The 12,050-nt window shown below is 41.0% G+C and overlaps 1 protein-coding gene across 5 annotated transcripts in view; it reads left to right on the top strand.

Moving 5' to 3' along the window:
• Positions 1 to 12,050, top strand: part of CDH7 (cadherin 7) — a 457,123-nt gene that overhangs the window by 382,678 nt on the left and 62,395 nt on the right. For all 5 annotated transcript variants that reach the window (XM_069620793.1, XM_069620792.1, XM_069620794.1 and 2 more), the window contains 2 exons: positions 6,649 to 6,785; positions 7,195 to 7,316. In XM_069620793.1, the coding sequence (XP_069476894.1) occupies positions 6,649 to 6,785; positions 7,195 to 7,316 (259 nt within the window). The remainder of the gene's footprint in view (positions 1 to 6,648; positions 6,786 to 7,194; positions 7,317 to 12,050) is intronic.

Below are 12,050 nucleotides of genomic sequence, written 5' to 3'. Positions count from 1 at the left end.
CGAGACTGCGTGTCTCCGTAGCTGGGGGTGAAGGAGAGGAGCAGGCGCGGAAAGGTTGGGGCTGCTCCTCTCCCAGCTGCCGATGGTAACAGCAGTTACCCTGCCTCGCTTGTGGGATGCCCATGCAGCATTGCCCAATATAGAGGTGTTGTAATCATAGCATTTAGGGCAAATTATAAAACTATACCCAGTTTGCATCATGTGTCTTTATCACAATTGTCACAAATCAATTGCAAAAAAACCCCAGCTTTGGCAAAGACAACCATTTGGATTTTGTGTATGCTCGGGACTGGCATGTGCTAGGCACTGGCATAATGACCATTGCAACAGTTGGAAAATAGAGTGACTAGCTGGGCATATGACAGCAGTACCTGGCATATGCCTACTACCGCAAACCAAAACGGTTTGGTTTGTTGTTTCTTGTCTTTAACGGGACTCCAGAACATGAAAGAGATATAAACTAAGTGGTTGAAGGAACACTTGTTTAAGACATTTGTATTGCTCCAATAGCCATTTGCAGGCTGTATTTAACCCATTAACACCAAGCAGACTGCTAGAAATAACAGTGACAGGCTAAACTTTGATGTCATTTCTTGGTAGACCGATCTCAAAGATATCCCACGGGAATTAATTTTGCCCTGGGAGGGGCTCATAGTGAGTGGGAGTGGCCATAAGGTTTAGCAGTGCCAGGTGCAACTAATGGTTGGGTAAATAGCCAAACAACACTCAAAAGGTGTATGTCCCTCCTCACATGTCACCTCACTCCTGAATGTACTCCGAGCCAATAGTTTTGCATTATAGCTATGGTGCTTAAACACCAGCTAGTAGCCAAAACTAAAAAGAAAAAAAAATGAGAAAATAAGATATGCATCTTTGACACCCATTATATTGATCTGTAAGGCACATTTACCATCACTCTTCTCTTTTTGATCTTTTCATGAGTCCATTAAGTATTACATCATGACCAGAAATGTTCGTTAATTGTAATTCTCACGAATATGTGATCAATTTGAAGGGAAACGTTTGTAAGCTGTATGTTTTATGTTTTAAGACACATTGATGTTTTAATCCTCAATTGTTATGTCGTCTTCGAAGGCATCCCTTGCTACCAAAGGTTATTTTGCTCCTCAACTTCTTATGTCTTGTACAAATGCAATTCCCTTGCACTTGCGCGATCTCAATGTCACCTTGCCTAGTAAGATCGTTGTCTCTGTCTTCCCTATCTTCCCCCTCCGTTGCCGCGTCGCGCCTTGAAACACTTGTGTATAGGCGAGTTATAAATGCAATATAATATCATATCATATCATATCAATGCATGTGTAAATATCTGCATTCTTCCTTAGTATACATCACTCACCCTCAGGTGGGGCAAATTATGTTCTCTTAAAGAGGCCTGTCCCAGCATACTACATGTGCAATGTTGGGGATGTTACTTTCAACATATGCAGCCTCTAAATGTTGAACACTGCATTTGGTATGAAGTTGTACTTCATGTATGTACGCATGGCAATAAGATATAATAGCGTGTAAACAAAGTAAGCACTGTGAATTTCGCAAATGACAGCCATGTCTGTGGTCTCTTTGCATTCTTCTTTGTTTCATCGTTTTCCTGTGATCAGTAGCCCTATTGGTCTCTGGTTTGAATCTTCTCCTTTATTCAATTGCATTATTATCGGAATGCCATTTTCCTGTGTAGCATCATTAATATTCTTTAAAAAGGGGTAATCTATTCTGCATCCCTGACCACTGCTCTGCAGGGGGTGGACATTGCGGTGCATCATGTGCCATTGTTGTAGGTTTCTTTTTCTTTCTGGACAGATTCAAAGCATCTCAGGGTTTCTCTTACAAGTAGGATTAATCCCTCAAAGAGAAGGAGGCCTCTTCATAAATGTGGATTGACAGCCATCACCTTCTCCATTAAATGTAGAATAACACCCATCACCATCAGCTCATGCAAAGACATGCATCTTTTCATCAAGTGTCAGATATCATCAGTCATTCTTGTTTAATCCTTTTTAACAGACACTCTTTGATTTCCAGGAGAGAGTGAACAGGCTGAAAGAGGTAGTGCTATAGATAGAGTGTAGCTAGATAGACAGGTAGCTATTTAATCTAATCATAAAGTGATCTCATATGCATGTAAAAACAATTCTGCCCTTTTGTTGGCCTTGCTGGACATGACGTCCGAGAAAAAGCAAGAGGGTGTTGTTAATGGGATAGATCAAGGTGTCACGATGGTGAGATACAATGGCTTGGGGTACATTTAGTGGACCGCTATAGAAAGCTTCACTGTCACAAAATAGGTTTTGCTCTGGCTCAGCATGGCTCAAAGTGTCTTGAATAACAAAATTCCGTTGTGCTGGTCACCTGCAATCCAAAGGTGTCAACAATGTTCTGACGGCAGATGTCAATCCACTGGTCTTGATGCTTTCAAGCCAGAAGTAACTAAGCCATGTATGTTGGTGGGATTCTAGGTGGGTTGTGCAGGGGGAGTGTGTATTTCACCCAGAAGGGAAAGCCACGGTCGATCAGTTGGAGTCAGCACTGTGGGGGTGCAGTTAGCCACTTAGATGTAAGCAGATGATAGTGCTAGATAAATGAGAACTGGCTTTTCTCAGTTAGGGTCTTTATGGTGTAAACTTGAGAGAGATAAAGATGAGGTTTGTTTAGCTGGCTGGCAGAAATGAGGTTGCCTTTTGGCTTACGACTGTGGGTTTGGTGTTGTTGGAATGTTTGCTTATCACTTTTGTTAGCAATGTGTTTGCTGTTTTGTTTTGGGTTAAAGGAAGAGGAGAGACTAACCCAAGTGAATCCAGTCTCATACACAGGAGCCTTATATGTGGGCCCTTCTCTTATTGGGGAGCATGTCTCTCCAATTCTGTGACATAATGCCATCTGATAGGGTGTACTGTCCTGAGCTTTTTTGATTTTCACTATGAAATGTGAACATGGTTTCACTGTAGGACCATGCATGTTGCTAATCAGCTAGTTTTGCACATGTGCTCTGTTGCTAAAAGTGTAAAGTAAGATATTATGTTATAGCTGATTTCAGGCGACGTGAGCATGTTGTATATTCACTAACGCTTATTGAAGCTACATGCATTTTCTGCTGCACACTGTCTACAGACACACTAGCAGATGAAACGTGATTTTGCCACATTACTCACAAACACATGTATTTTGTGCTTCACATGTTCAGATGCTGAAGCTGTGGAGCAGTTAATGATGTGTAATTTGCTTAGTAAAGCCCATTTGATAGCAAAGGAACCAACTTCATCCCATCAAGATGTTTATTGATTGTACTTACCTTATTAATAAGGTCCAATTGCATAAAAGAAAGTATGGTATGCATTTGCAAACCTTCTGTTAAAACGAATTGTATTGCTAGCAGGAATGTTTACCCACTGTTTTGTTAACATACATGCGGAATCCCAGTATGCTTGGCATACTTGCTGGCAATGTGCCAGCAGCCTTAGTGGGTACACCCCTGTCAACCAGAGAAAGCGTGACTCTAAAGGACCTGCCTGCAGCTTGTAAAAAATCAAAGGATTTTTTTTTCCAAAACCGAATTGGCCATTTTTGCAAATGAAAGACTGAAATTGATTTTCATGATCAAATTACAATACTTCCAATTAACCAGAAACACGGTGGCAGAATGACAGGCTCTTATCTTCTAGCGGTTGAGTTTAATTAAAGATAATTCTGTAGCCAGCCTCCCAATACATGGATATATTAGTATAAGATGAATTGTATTGCCAATCTCAAATTTGCTGCTTAAACATAATTGCTTACCTATCTCAGCCTTGTACTCATTGGCTAGAAAATTATAGGGCATCACTTCGGCAGCCTCATTCCCCTAAATTGAACTGTCAACAGAAGGTCCAGCTCCCAAAGAGAATGTGGTACGCCTCCAGCGAGGATTTTGTCACCTCACCCTATCGGAACACATGTCCTTCCTGCTTGAAGCTGGACAATGTCAATTTGAAAGGATCCCTGCCAGCAGGGATGGGCATGCCTGGGGGAGAATGCAAAAGAGTATTCTTGATCTGCATGGGACAGAATGGGAGTAAGTGCAGATGAGAGGGAAGGCATGTTACTCTGAAAGAAGGCTACTGCCATCTCTCATTTCTGCTTGCATCACTTCCTGTTAACCCCCATTCTTTACTTCTGATTTAGGATTCAGGATATGACACAGGAAATGTTCTATTGTTTATTAAATAAATGATTGTTTACTACTGACAGAGGGTTGTAAATAGACCAATCTCCTGCCAGGATCCGGCTATTTAATGAGTCAGAAGCATGCATTCCTGTGAATGACCTTGGAGAACTTTATAACTATTCTAGTGTGGCATCTTATTGGAATTAAACAAAAAAACAGATAGTTCTGCCAGGGTGAAAATACGTATTTCTAGAAGAAATGGCAACTCTATACCTGAAATCCTGTTATGTACACAGCAGTGATTAACTTGAAGGTGAATGCCTGCCTGCTGCTAACGATGGTATCCAAGAGGCTGGTTTTCTTGTAAGATTTGCAAGATTTCTTTTACATCCTTCCATGGTTGTGAAGAGCAGAACCGGTGCCTGAAGCTCTTCAGGGGGATTGGTAATGAGGCAATCTGGTAAAGAACATTCTTGACACCTTTAGATTGCACATTACCAGCACAGCCGCATTTAGTTATTTACGACACTTTGAGCCATGTTGAGCCAGAGCAAAACCAATTTTGGGAAAGTGAATCTTTCTGTACCTGTCTACTACATGTACCCTAAGCCATTGTATCTCCCCATCGAGACACCTTGATCACCATTCAGGACACCAAGAATGAAGCCATTCACCATTGACTAAGGCAACATGCATCATCGAGATGATGGAATAGAATTGCCTGTTTCTTTCATTTGAGACATGACACAAAGAATAGAAAAACAGCTATAAGAGGCCCCAAAAAAGAGTAGAATGAAGTGTCATAACAATATTTTTCTGATTCTAATACGCTCGCCTTTAATTGGGTTGCCAGAGACAGTTGAAGACCAGCCTACCCTAACGGGACATTAATGTAATCTTTATTCATTTACAATGGACCTCATTTGACTATGGAGGTAGCCATGCCGCTATTTGCGGCATGACTACCCCCATATCGGGTACCGGGTCTGGGTTCCCTAAATGGGAAAATACCGGGCCATTCCAACCCCATTCAAGGAACCCGGACCCGGTACATCCCCATTCCCATTTGAGGAGGATGCAAACAACAGGGCCGTTAATGACGAGCCCGTTGTTTGCATCCTGGTCTGCTCTCTGGACCCCCTAAGGATGCTTGGTTTTACCAGGCGTCCTTAGCGGATTCTGTGAGGAGTCATCGTAATGAGGCGGTAGGGGGTTAACGGCGCTGGCAGCTCTACCGGCATACGGCTTATGGGTCATAATGAAGCCCAATGTCCTCTCACTTTTTTCTGCATGTTCCTCCTTTTCGTTTATTACCGTGAGTGTACAGCCTACGTGTATCTAGTCAACATTTCCTGTATACTTCACTTACAGGGGTGTGTGGGTGTTTAGTGTTTTTATTAAGTTATAGTAAAATAAAAGCACAAGTTAGTACCGAACTTTGGACATTACTTTTGATTGGTTCTTATCAGTAGCATTTTTTTTTTGTCAAGCAGCTTCGACTGTTTGCTCATTTCTCTGAAGAGTTTAGCCTGCGCTTGGCGTCTGTTATCATAGCAGAGACGAAGTGGGTATACGATTCACTTTCCATGCGTGGCTTTCTGATTGGTGTTCTTGTAGTCCAAAGTTGGGTTATCGCTTAGGAGAGCTTAGACACACTCATCCTTTTGCAGATGGGCACTGGTTCCATCACAGATTCTCTTTAGCAGGTACTAGAAGACTGACCCAGTAGAGTCTGATCTCTTGTTATCCTTGGCTGGTCAGTTTTTTGTGGATATGTGTCAAGTTTGTGAGGATTTGTGCTGAGCGAGTTGGCATTTGTTTGTTTAGGATGTTGTGTCGTTCTATTGATGGCATTCGCTGAATAATCATGTTTCATATATGTTCTGTAGGTCAGGTGGATTTTCTCTGTGCACAGATGTTTGGGCATCAAATGAGAGAGAGAGAGAGAGAGAGAGAGAGAGAGAGAGAGAGAGAGAGAGAGAGAGAGAGAGAGAGAGAGAGAGAGAGAGAGAGAGAGAGAGAGAGAGAGAGAGAGAGAGAGAGAGAGAGAGAGAGAGAGAGAGAGAGAGAGAGAGAGAGAGAGAGAGAGAGAGAGAGAGAGAGAGAGAGAGAGAGAGAGAGAGAGAGAGAGAGAGAGAGAGAGAGAGAGAATGAAGTAATAAATACAACGAATGCAAATCATATATGTATTTTCGGGCTCACTGAATGTTCTCACGGAAAAGAAATACATATCAATGTGCATTTTATATAAATGTTCACTTGTAAAGAGATACGTTTGTTGTCAACATACACTACTTTAAAAATATAAAAGATTACCCAATGACAGAAAGCCATCACAATTCTACCATTATTCTGTATGATGTTTAATAAATGTCCATTTACTCCTCCGTGAATTATATTTTCTCTTTAAATGACAATATCATCTGCTGATCTGTATAATATATAAAATGCAGTAAATTAATAATGTTTAACCATGCCTTTAAACATAGGTACTCAATAGATCGAAATACCGATCTGGAGCGATATTTCAATATCGATGCCAACACCGGCGTCATCACCATCGCTAAACCTTTGGACAGAGAAACAAATGCAATTCACAATATCACTGTGCTGGCAATGGAGAGCCGTAAGTAAAGAGTGCTTTTTTGTTGTTGTTGTGCAAACTAGAATAGTGGTATATATGTTGTAGCTTTAAATTGTATTTAACATTGGATTACAATAAATGTCAGAGCAGGTCCACATTTGAAGAGATTTTGGAACTGCCTAAATACGAGAATCTATAGTATTTGACTTGACAGTTTTCAAGTAAAAGATGATAAATTAAATGTTGAAATATTACAAGAAATCATAGAATAGAAAATATATTCTTGACGCCCTTCATTCGTATGTATTTGATCAAATAAATGCACCACTGATATAGGCTCACAGGTTGCATACACATGCCCAATGTGTGCTGCACGACACAGAAAGTTGTCTGTAAAAATGTATTCATGTGACGCCTGACCTGCTGCATGTCCTCCATTGCATTTATGCAGAAAATCCAGTGCAAATTGGAAGAGGAATTGTGGCCATCAGCATTCTGGATATCAACGACAATGCACCTGAATTTGCATTGGATTATGAGACCACTGTTTGTGAAAATGCTCACGCTGGCCAGGTACAATATCTACAATGTACACATCTTTATAGTGAGTTTATACTCATGCCTGCTGATGCTAAAGCATGAAAGCATCCTTACATAATAAGAACATCACAAGTCAGATTGTTCCCTGAGTTTTCCTCTGAATAATATTTGCTTCCAATGCATTCATAATATTGAAATATGCTGTCCATGCATGAATTACACATGTTACTTTTACCCATTTCAAGGTTATGCATTGTTTGTGGACTGTGCATTTCGCCAGCTTGGTGTTTAAAAAAACCCGAGATGACATCGTGAGGTTCCAATGAGTAATTCTTATAATTTCTGGTTGTTTTACGGCTTCCTAAAGACTGAGTACATGGTGCTGAAATCCTGTCCTGCTACGTGCAGGTTGAACTCAGATGTCTGCAATACATGCACCAAAGTATCCCACCAGTGCATCTATGTTTAAATTGTTGTGTGTGCCTTTGAAATAACACACAATGGGCCTCATTACGATCCAGGCGGTAAGGGGTTAACGACGCCGTAAAAGGTGGCGGCGCCGCTAACCCCTTACTGCCTAATTACGAGGTCCCTTTGCGTGTCCCTACCTTAATGGCTGTTTTTTACCAGCCATTAAGGATTGGACCCGCAAAGGGACCTTGGAGGTACTTACGGTACCACAATTTGCGGTACCGTAACTACCGCCTTCCCCATTTCCATTGAGCCCTATGGGGGCAAAAATGGGAATGGGGAAGGGCCAATTGTGAATGGGGAATTACCGCCCCGACAACCTTGGAATGGGGTGGTAATTCCGCCATTCACCATGACGGAATCGGTAAAATACCGGCAGCAAACATGGCGCTACTAGCGCCATGGTTACCGCCTGGGTCGTAATGACCCCCAATGTCACCTCCTTCAATAGGTTAGTGATTGAAACTGGAGTAAAATTAAATGGGAGATCTTGGGATATTAATCAGAGAAGGAACTATGAATGATAAAGGGAGCTGGAAAAACGGAGAGAATTGAAAAGTGAATAAAGAGATGGTGAGAGTGAGCGAAATGGAAAAGGGAGAAGACAGACTTTATAACCTTACGAAAGGCAAGGCTCCTATAGTCAGAATAGGGAAGGGAGCCACAATCTGATAGGATAATGTTGTAATTCCGTTATCATTATTATTTATTTTTTTATTACTATTATTATTATTATTATTATTATTATTATTATTATTATTATTAGTATTAGTATTATTATTATTCACAGAACTACCTTTGAGAAGAAACAGAATGTTTTGCAAGTCAAAGGGGGAAGTAAACAGCGACGGAAGCAGATCACAAGGGAACAATACAGGGGTGTGTGGGGTTAATACAAGGGGAGGGAGGTAGCATGTGCAATATGGAAGAACGGGATATTCTATTATTATTATTAATATTATTATTACTATTATTATTTTTATTATTATTATTATTATTATTATTATTATTATTATTATTCATTATTATTATTATTATTCTAGCAACCAGAGGAGGAAACGATGGGAAACACATCTCCCAATCTTAGGTTAGGTGGAAATGGAGGGGGTTTGGCCTGAGGTGTTCCTTGAAGAGGATTGGCTTGAGCTCCTTCCTGAAATGAAGAAGTGAGGGGGCAAGTCTGCTGTTGACTAGCAGAGGTTCTTGATTCTGGGGGCAGTCACAGTTTCAGATTGATTGATATAGAGAAAATATAAAATGCAGAGCAGCAGGAAGTATAGACGAAGTGTAGCATGGAAAACAATACACAATGCAGAAATAAGCAAAGTTAACGGAGGTGTAGGAGACCCAGGATTTGGAATCAACTTCAGACAAATAATAGCAGAACTTTTGATAGAAGGACTACTGGAAAGATATGGCTGTTTGACTGTCGTGAAAAGTGGGGCCCGAGAGTGGAGATTATGTGAACAGGATAGGATGGGACACTATGATACACGTGTGAATGTGGCAGAGAATATACAATCCAAAAGGAATATGTTGAGCACAGATCAGGGAGAGTGGATGATTTGAGAAGAAAGTGGGGCCCGAGAGTGGAGATTATGTGAACAGGATAGGATGGGACACTATGATACACGTGTGAATGTGGCAGAGAATATACAATCCAAAAGGAATATGTTGAGCACAGATCAGGGAGAGTGGATGATTTGAGAAGAATTCAAGTAAAAAAAAGGCAAATACATACTGGCAAACATGACAGATGGGAATTTGTGGGGTGGGATGTAGAGTGGAGAAGACAATTTGGGATCATATAAAATGGACAAGGGAGAAGTGCAATATCATGTATGCTGCATCCCTTATATTGGAGATCTTAGTTCTACTTTATTTTCAGATCCGTCCATTGATTCCATCATGTTTATAGTTGGCTGTACATGTGAGAACGAATTGAACATAATCAGACGTGCATTTGTGCAAGATTCTAGGTGAGGCCTGAGGAGGGTGTTTCAAATTATTCGGGATTGAAAATGGGAAATGAAACAAGCGCATTTCCAAAATTTCACAAGTGTAAATCAAACATCCGCGCCAGATTTTAAAGTCAATGACATTGTGCAACTTCTGCGCATTTACCAAGTAATGTGGATGACATTCATGAATGCACTCTGCTGCTTTTCATTACATACCGGGACCAATACATCAGATTACTCAGACGCAAGACATCAATTCTGGTGACTTAAAATGAGCATTCAATTGCAATAAACTGAATTCAACCTATCCCATTAATCTTGCTTTTTTACATTAAGTCCACATATGATGTCTGGGCAGGAAAGGAGCACCCCATGACACAACTAAATACAAAATTCAAATGTTCACTTCTGAAAATTCCTGAAGCTTTTTAAAATGATTCAACAATAAAATGAGCACATGCATTTACTTTAAGCCATTATGTTGTTGTTGTTTTTAAAGAGCCTACACTGTAACTTGGGAGGTGAAGCGTAATGTTGAGGTTGGATGTAACTAAAGATGTATATCAAATTACATTTAAAGAGAAATCATTGTTTGCCGAACTATTAAATAGGTATGCTCGCCAATATTTAGATAATGGACTAAAGGTTTGTGTTTGGAATTAGGCAGGTAAAGTTAACCATCTTTGGGAAAGGTGCGAGCTTATAGATTTGTTTTACCTGTTCAAGTGCAATTGTGCACGGTGTTAGCACTAGGGCCAAGTTTTGATTAATGCAAACACATTTGGGGCCTCATTAGAACACCTTTGCAACATGGCAAGTGCAATTTTGCATCGTATTCCCTAGTGCAAAAAACATTTGCACCAGGGCAAACTTGGCCCTTGTGCTCATATCATGCAAACCTGCACATGTAATAGTGCAAAGGTTTTCTATTATTGCCCAAACATTCTTTACACAGGGGAAAACGTTGCCCTACTGCCAATATATTGCAATATTGAACATGCAAAGGTGCAACATTTCTGCAATCTGGACTCTTAAGTTAAAAGTTCATTGAGAAACATGCTTCTGAGCATGGACGTCTCTGAAGAGCTGGGAATATGGGTGAGAGGGTAGACAGTGCAATGACAGATTGTGAAAGCCATTTGCAACCCCTGGACAAAACCTGGGGGGGGATAATGGCTTTCATGCCCTGCCAGGAGGGCGGACATGGCCTTTAACGGCCCACCACAGCCTGCGCTGAGGCCATTGCTTCACTCGGGCCTGCCTTAGCTCAGGCTGGCGGGCTGTTAAAGGCCATGTCCGTTCTCCTGGATGGGCATGAAAGCCATATTCATGCATTCCCCTCAGCAAGCCCCGCAGCTCAGGACTAAATCAACTGAACAAATGTAAGTGCTTATTCCTAGCCATAGTCAGTCGGTATAAATATACTAAATTATATATCCTCTGCACATTTTGTTTTCTACAAGAGTATTTGTATGTTTGGGTTCATATTTTCTCCCATTTAGCATTGTCTGATATCACTCTCTACACAATTCAAGTTTCTCAGTATGTTAATAGCACAATGACGTGCACAGAGGGAGACTATTCTCTTGACTGGAATACCAGCTTTTCGGATAGGGTCAGTTCCTTGGCCACCTCACTGCACTGTGGGCTCATTGGCCTCATTCTTATTTGACGGTGCACTTAAATGTGGGGAAGGGCTTCACATCGCCGTAGCCAAACATACATTGTATGAAGTTGAAAGTTAAACCCTCATAATTCCAAAACCCTAATGTCAGCCTTATTATATTCTGGAGCGCAGATATCTTTCTGGTAGAAGATGCAACAGACTCAGCACCCAAAAACCCCACTGTTGTTCAATTTAAGGGAGATGGCCACCTGAAGGTTTGCATAAAGATGTGACAAGAGAAAGCACTGGGAAACAGAGAAAGGAGCATGTTTGCACATTTAGTAATGCAAGCCTGAAAGATGATGGCAAAGGGTAAACGAGTGTACATCCTAAACGGGTGGAATGTTATTTTGTATTTGTTTAATGTACACACATGCAGTAGTGTGAGCCTTTGGCTGTCTGCAGCTGGTTCGAAATAGGTCAGAGGCACAGGATGCTTGGTGGATTGGGGGTTGGTGTAAATTCTTGGTTCTCGTGTGGCTAAAGCACATGGGTCAGGAGCCCGACATAGATATATTCTATAGAAGGCATTTCCATTATAGAGTGTTGGGTATGAGGGAAGTACTACACCATTGGTCTGGGTTATATACTATGAAATGGAATTTGGGTGGAATCTCCGCTATATAAGCAGGTGATAACAGACGGTAAAGGGAATGACACTCATATGTG

Source organism: Ambystoma mexicanum, chromosome 5q (genome assembly GCF_040938575.1).
Source record: "Ambystoma mexicanum isolate Mex_15411 chromosome 5q, UKY_AmexF1_1, whole genome shotgun sequence".
In the NCBI taxonomy this organism is placed as follows: Eukaryota; Metazoa; Chordata; class Amphibia; order Caudata; family Ambystomatidae; genus Ambystoma; species Ambystoma mexicanum.
The sequence above is the reverse complement of the archived record's forward strand: the minus strand, read 5'-3'. Positions and strand labels throughout refer to the sequence as shown.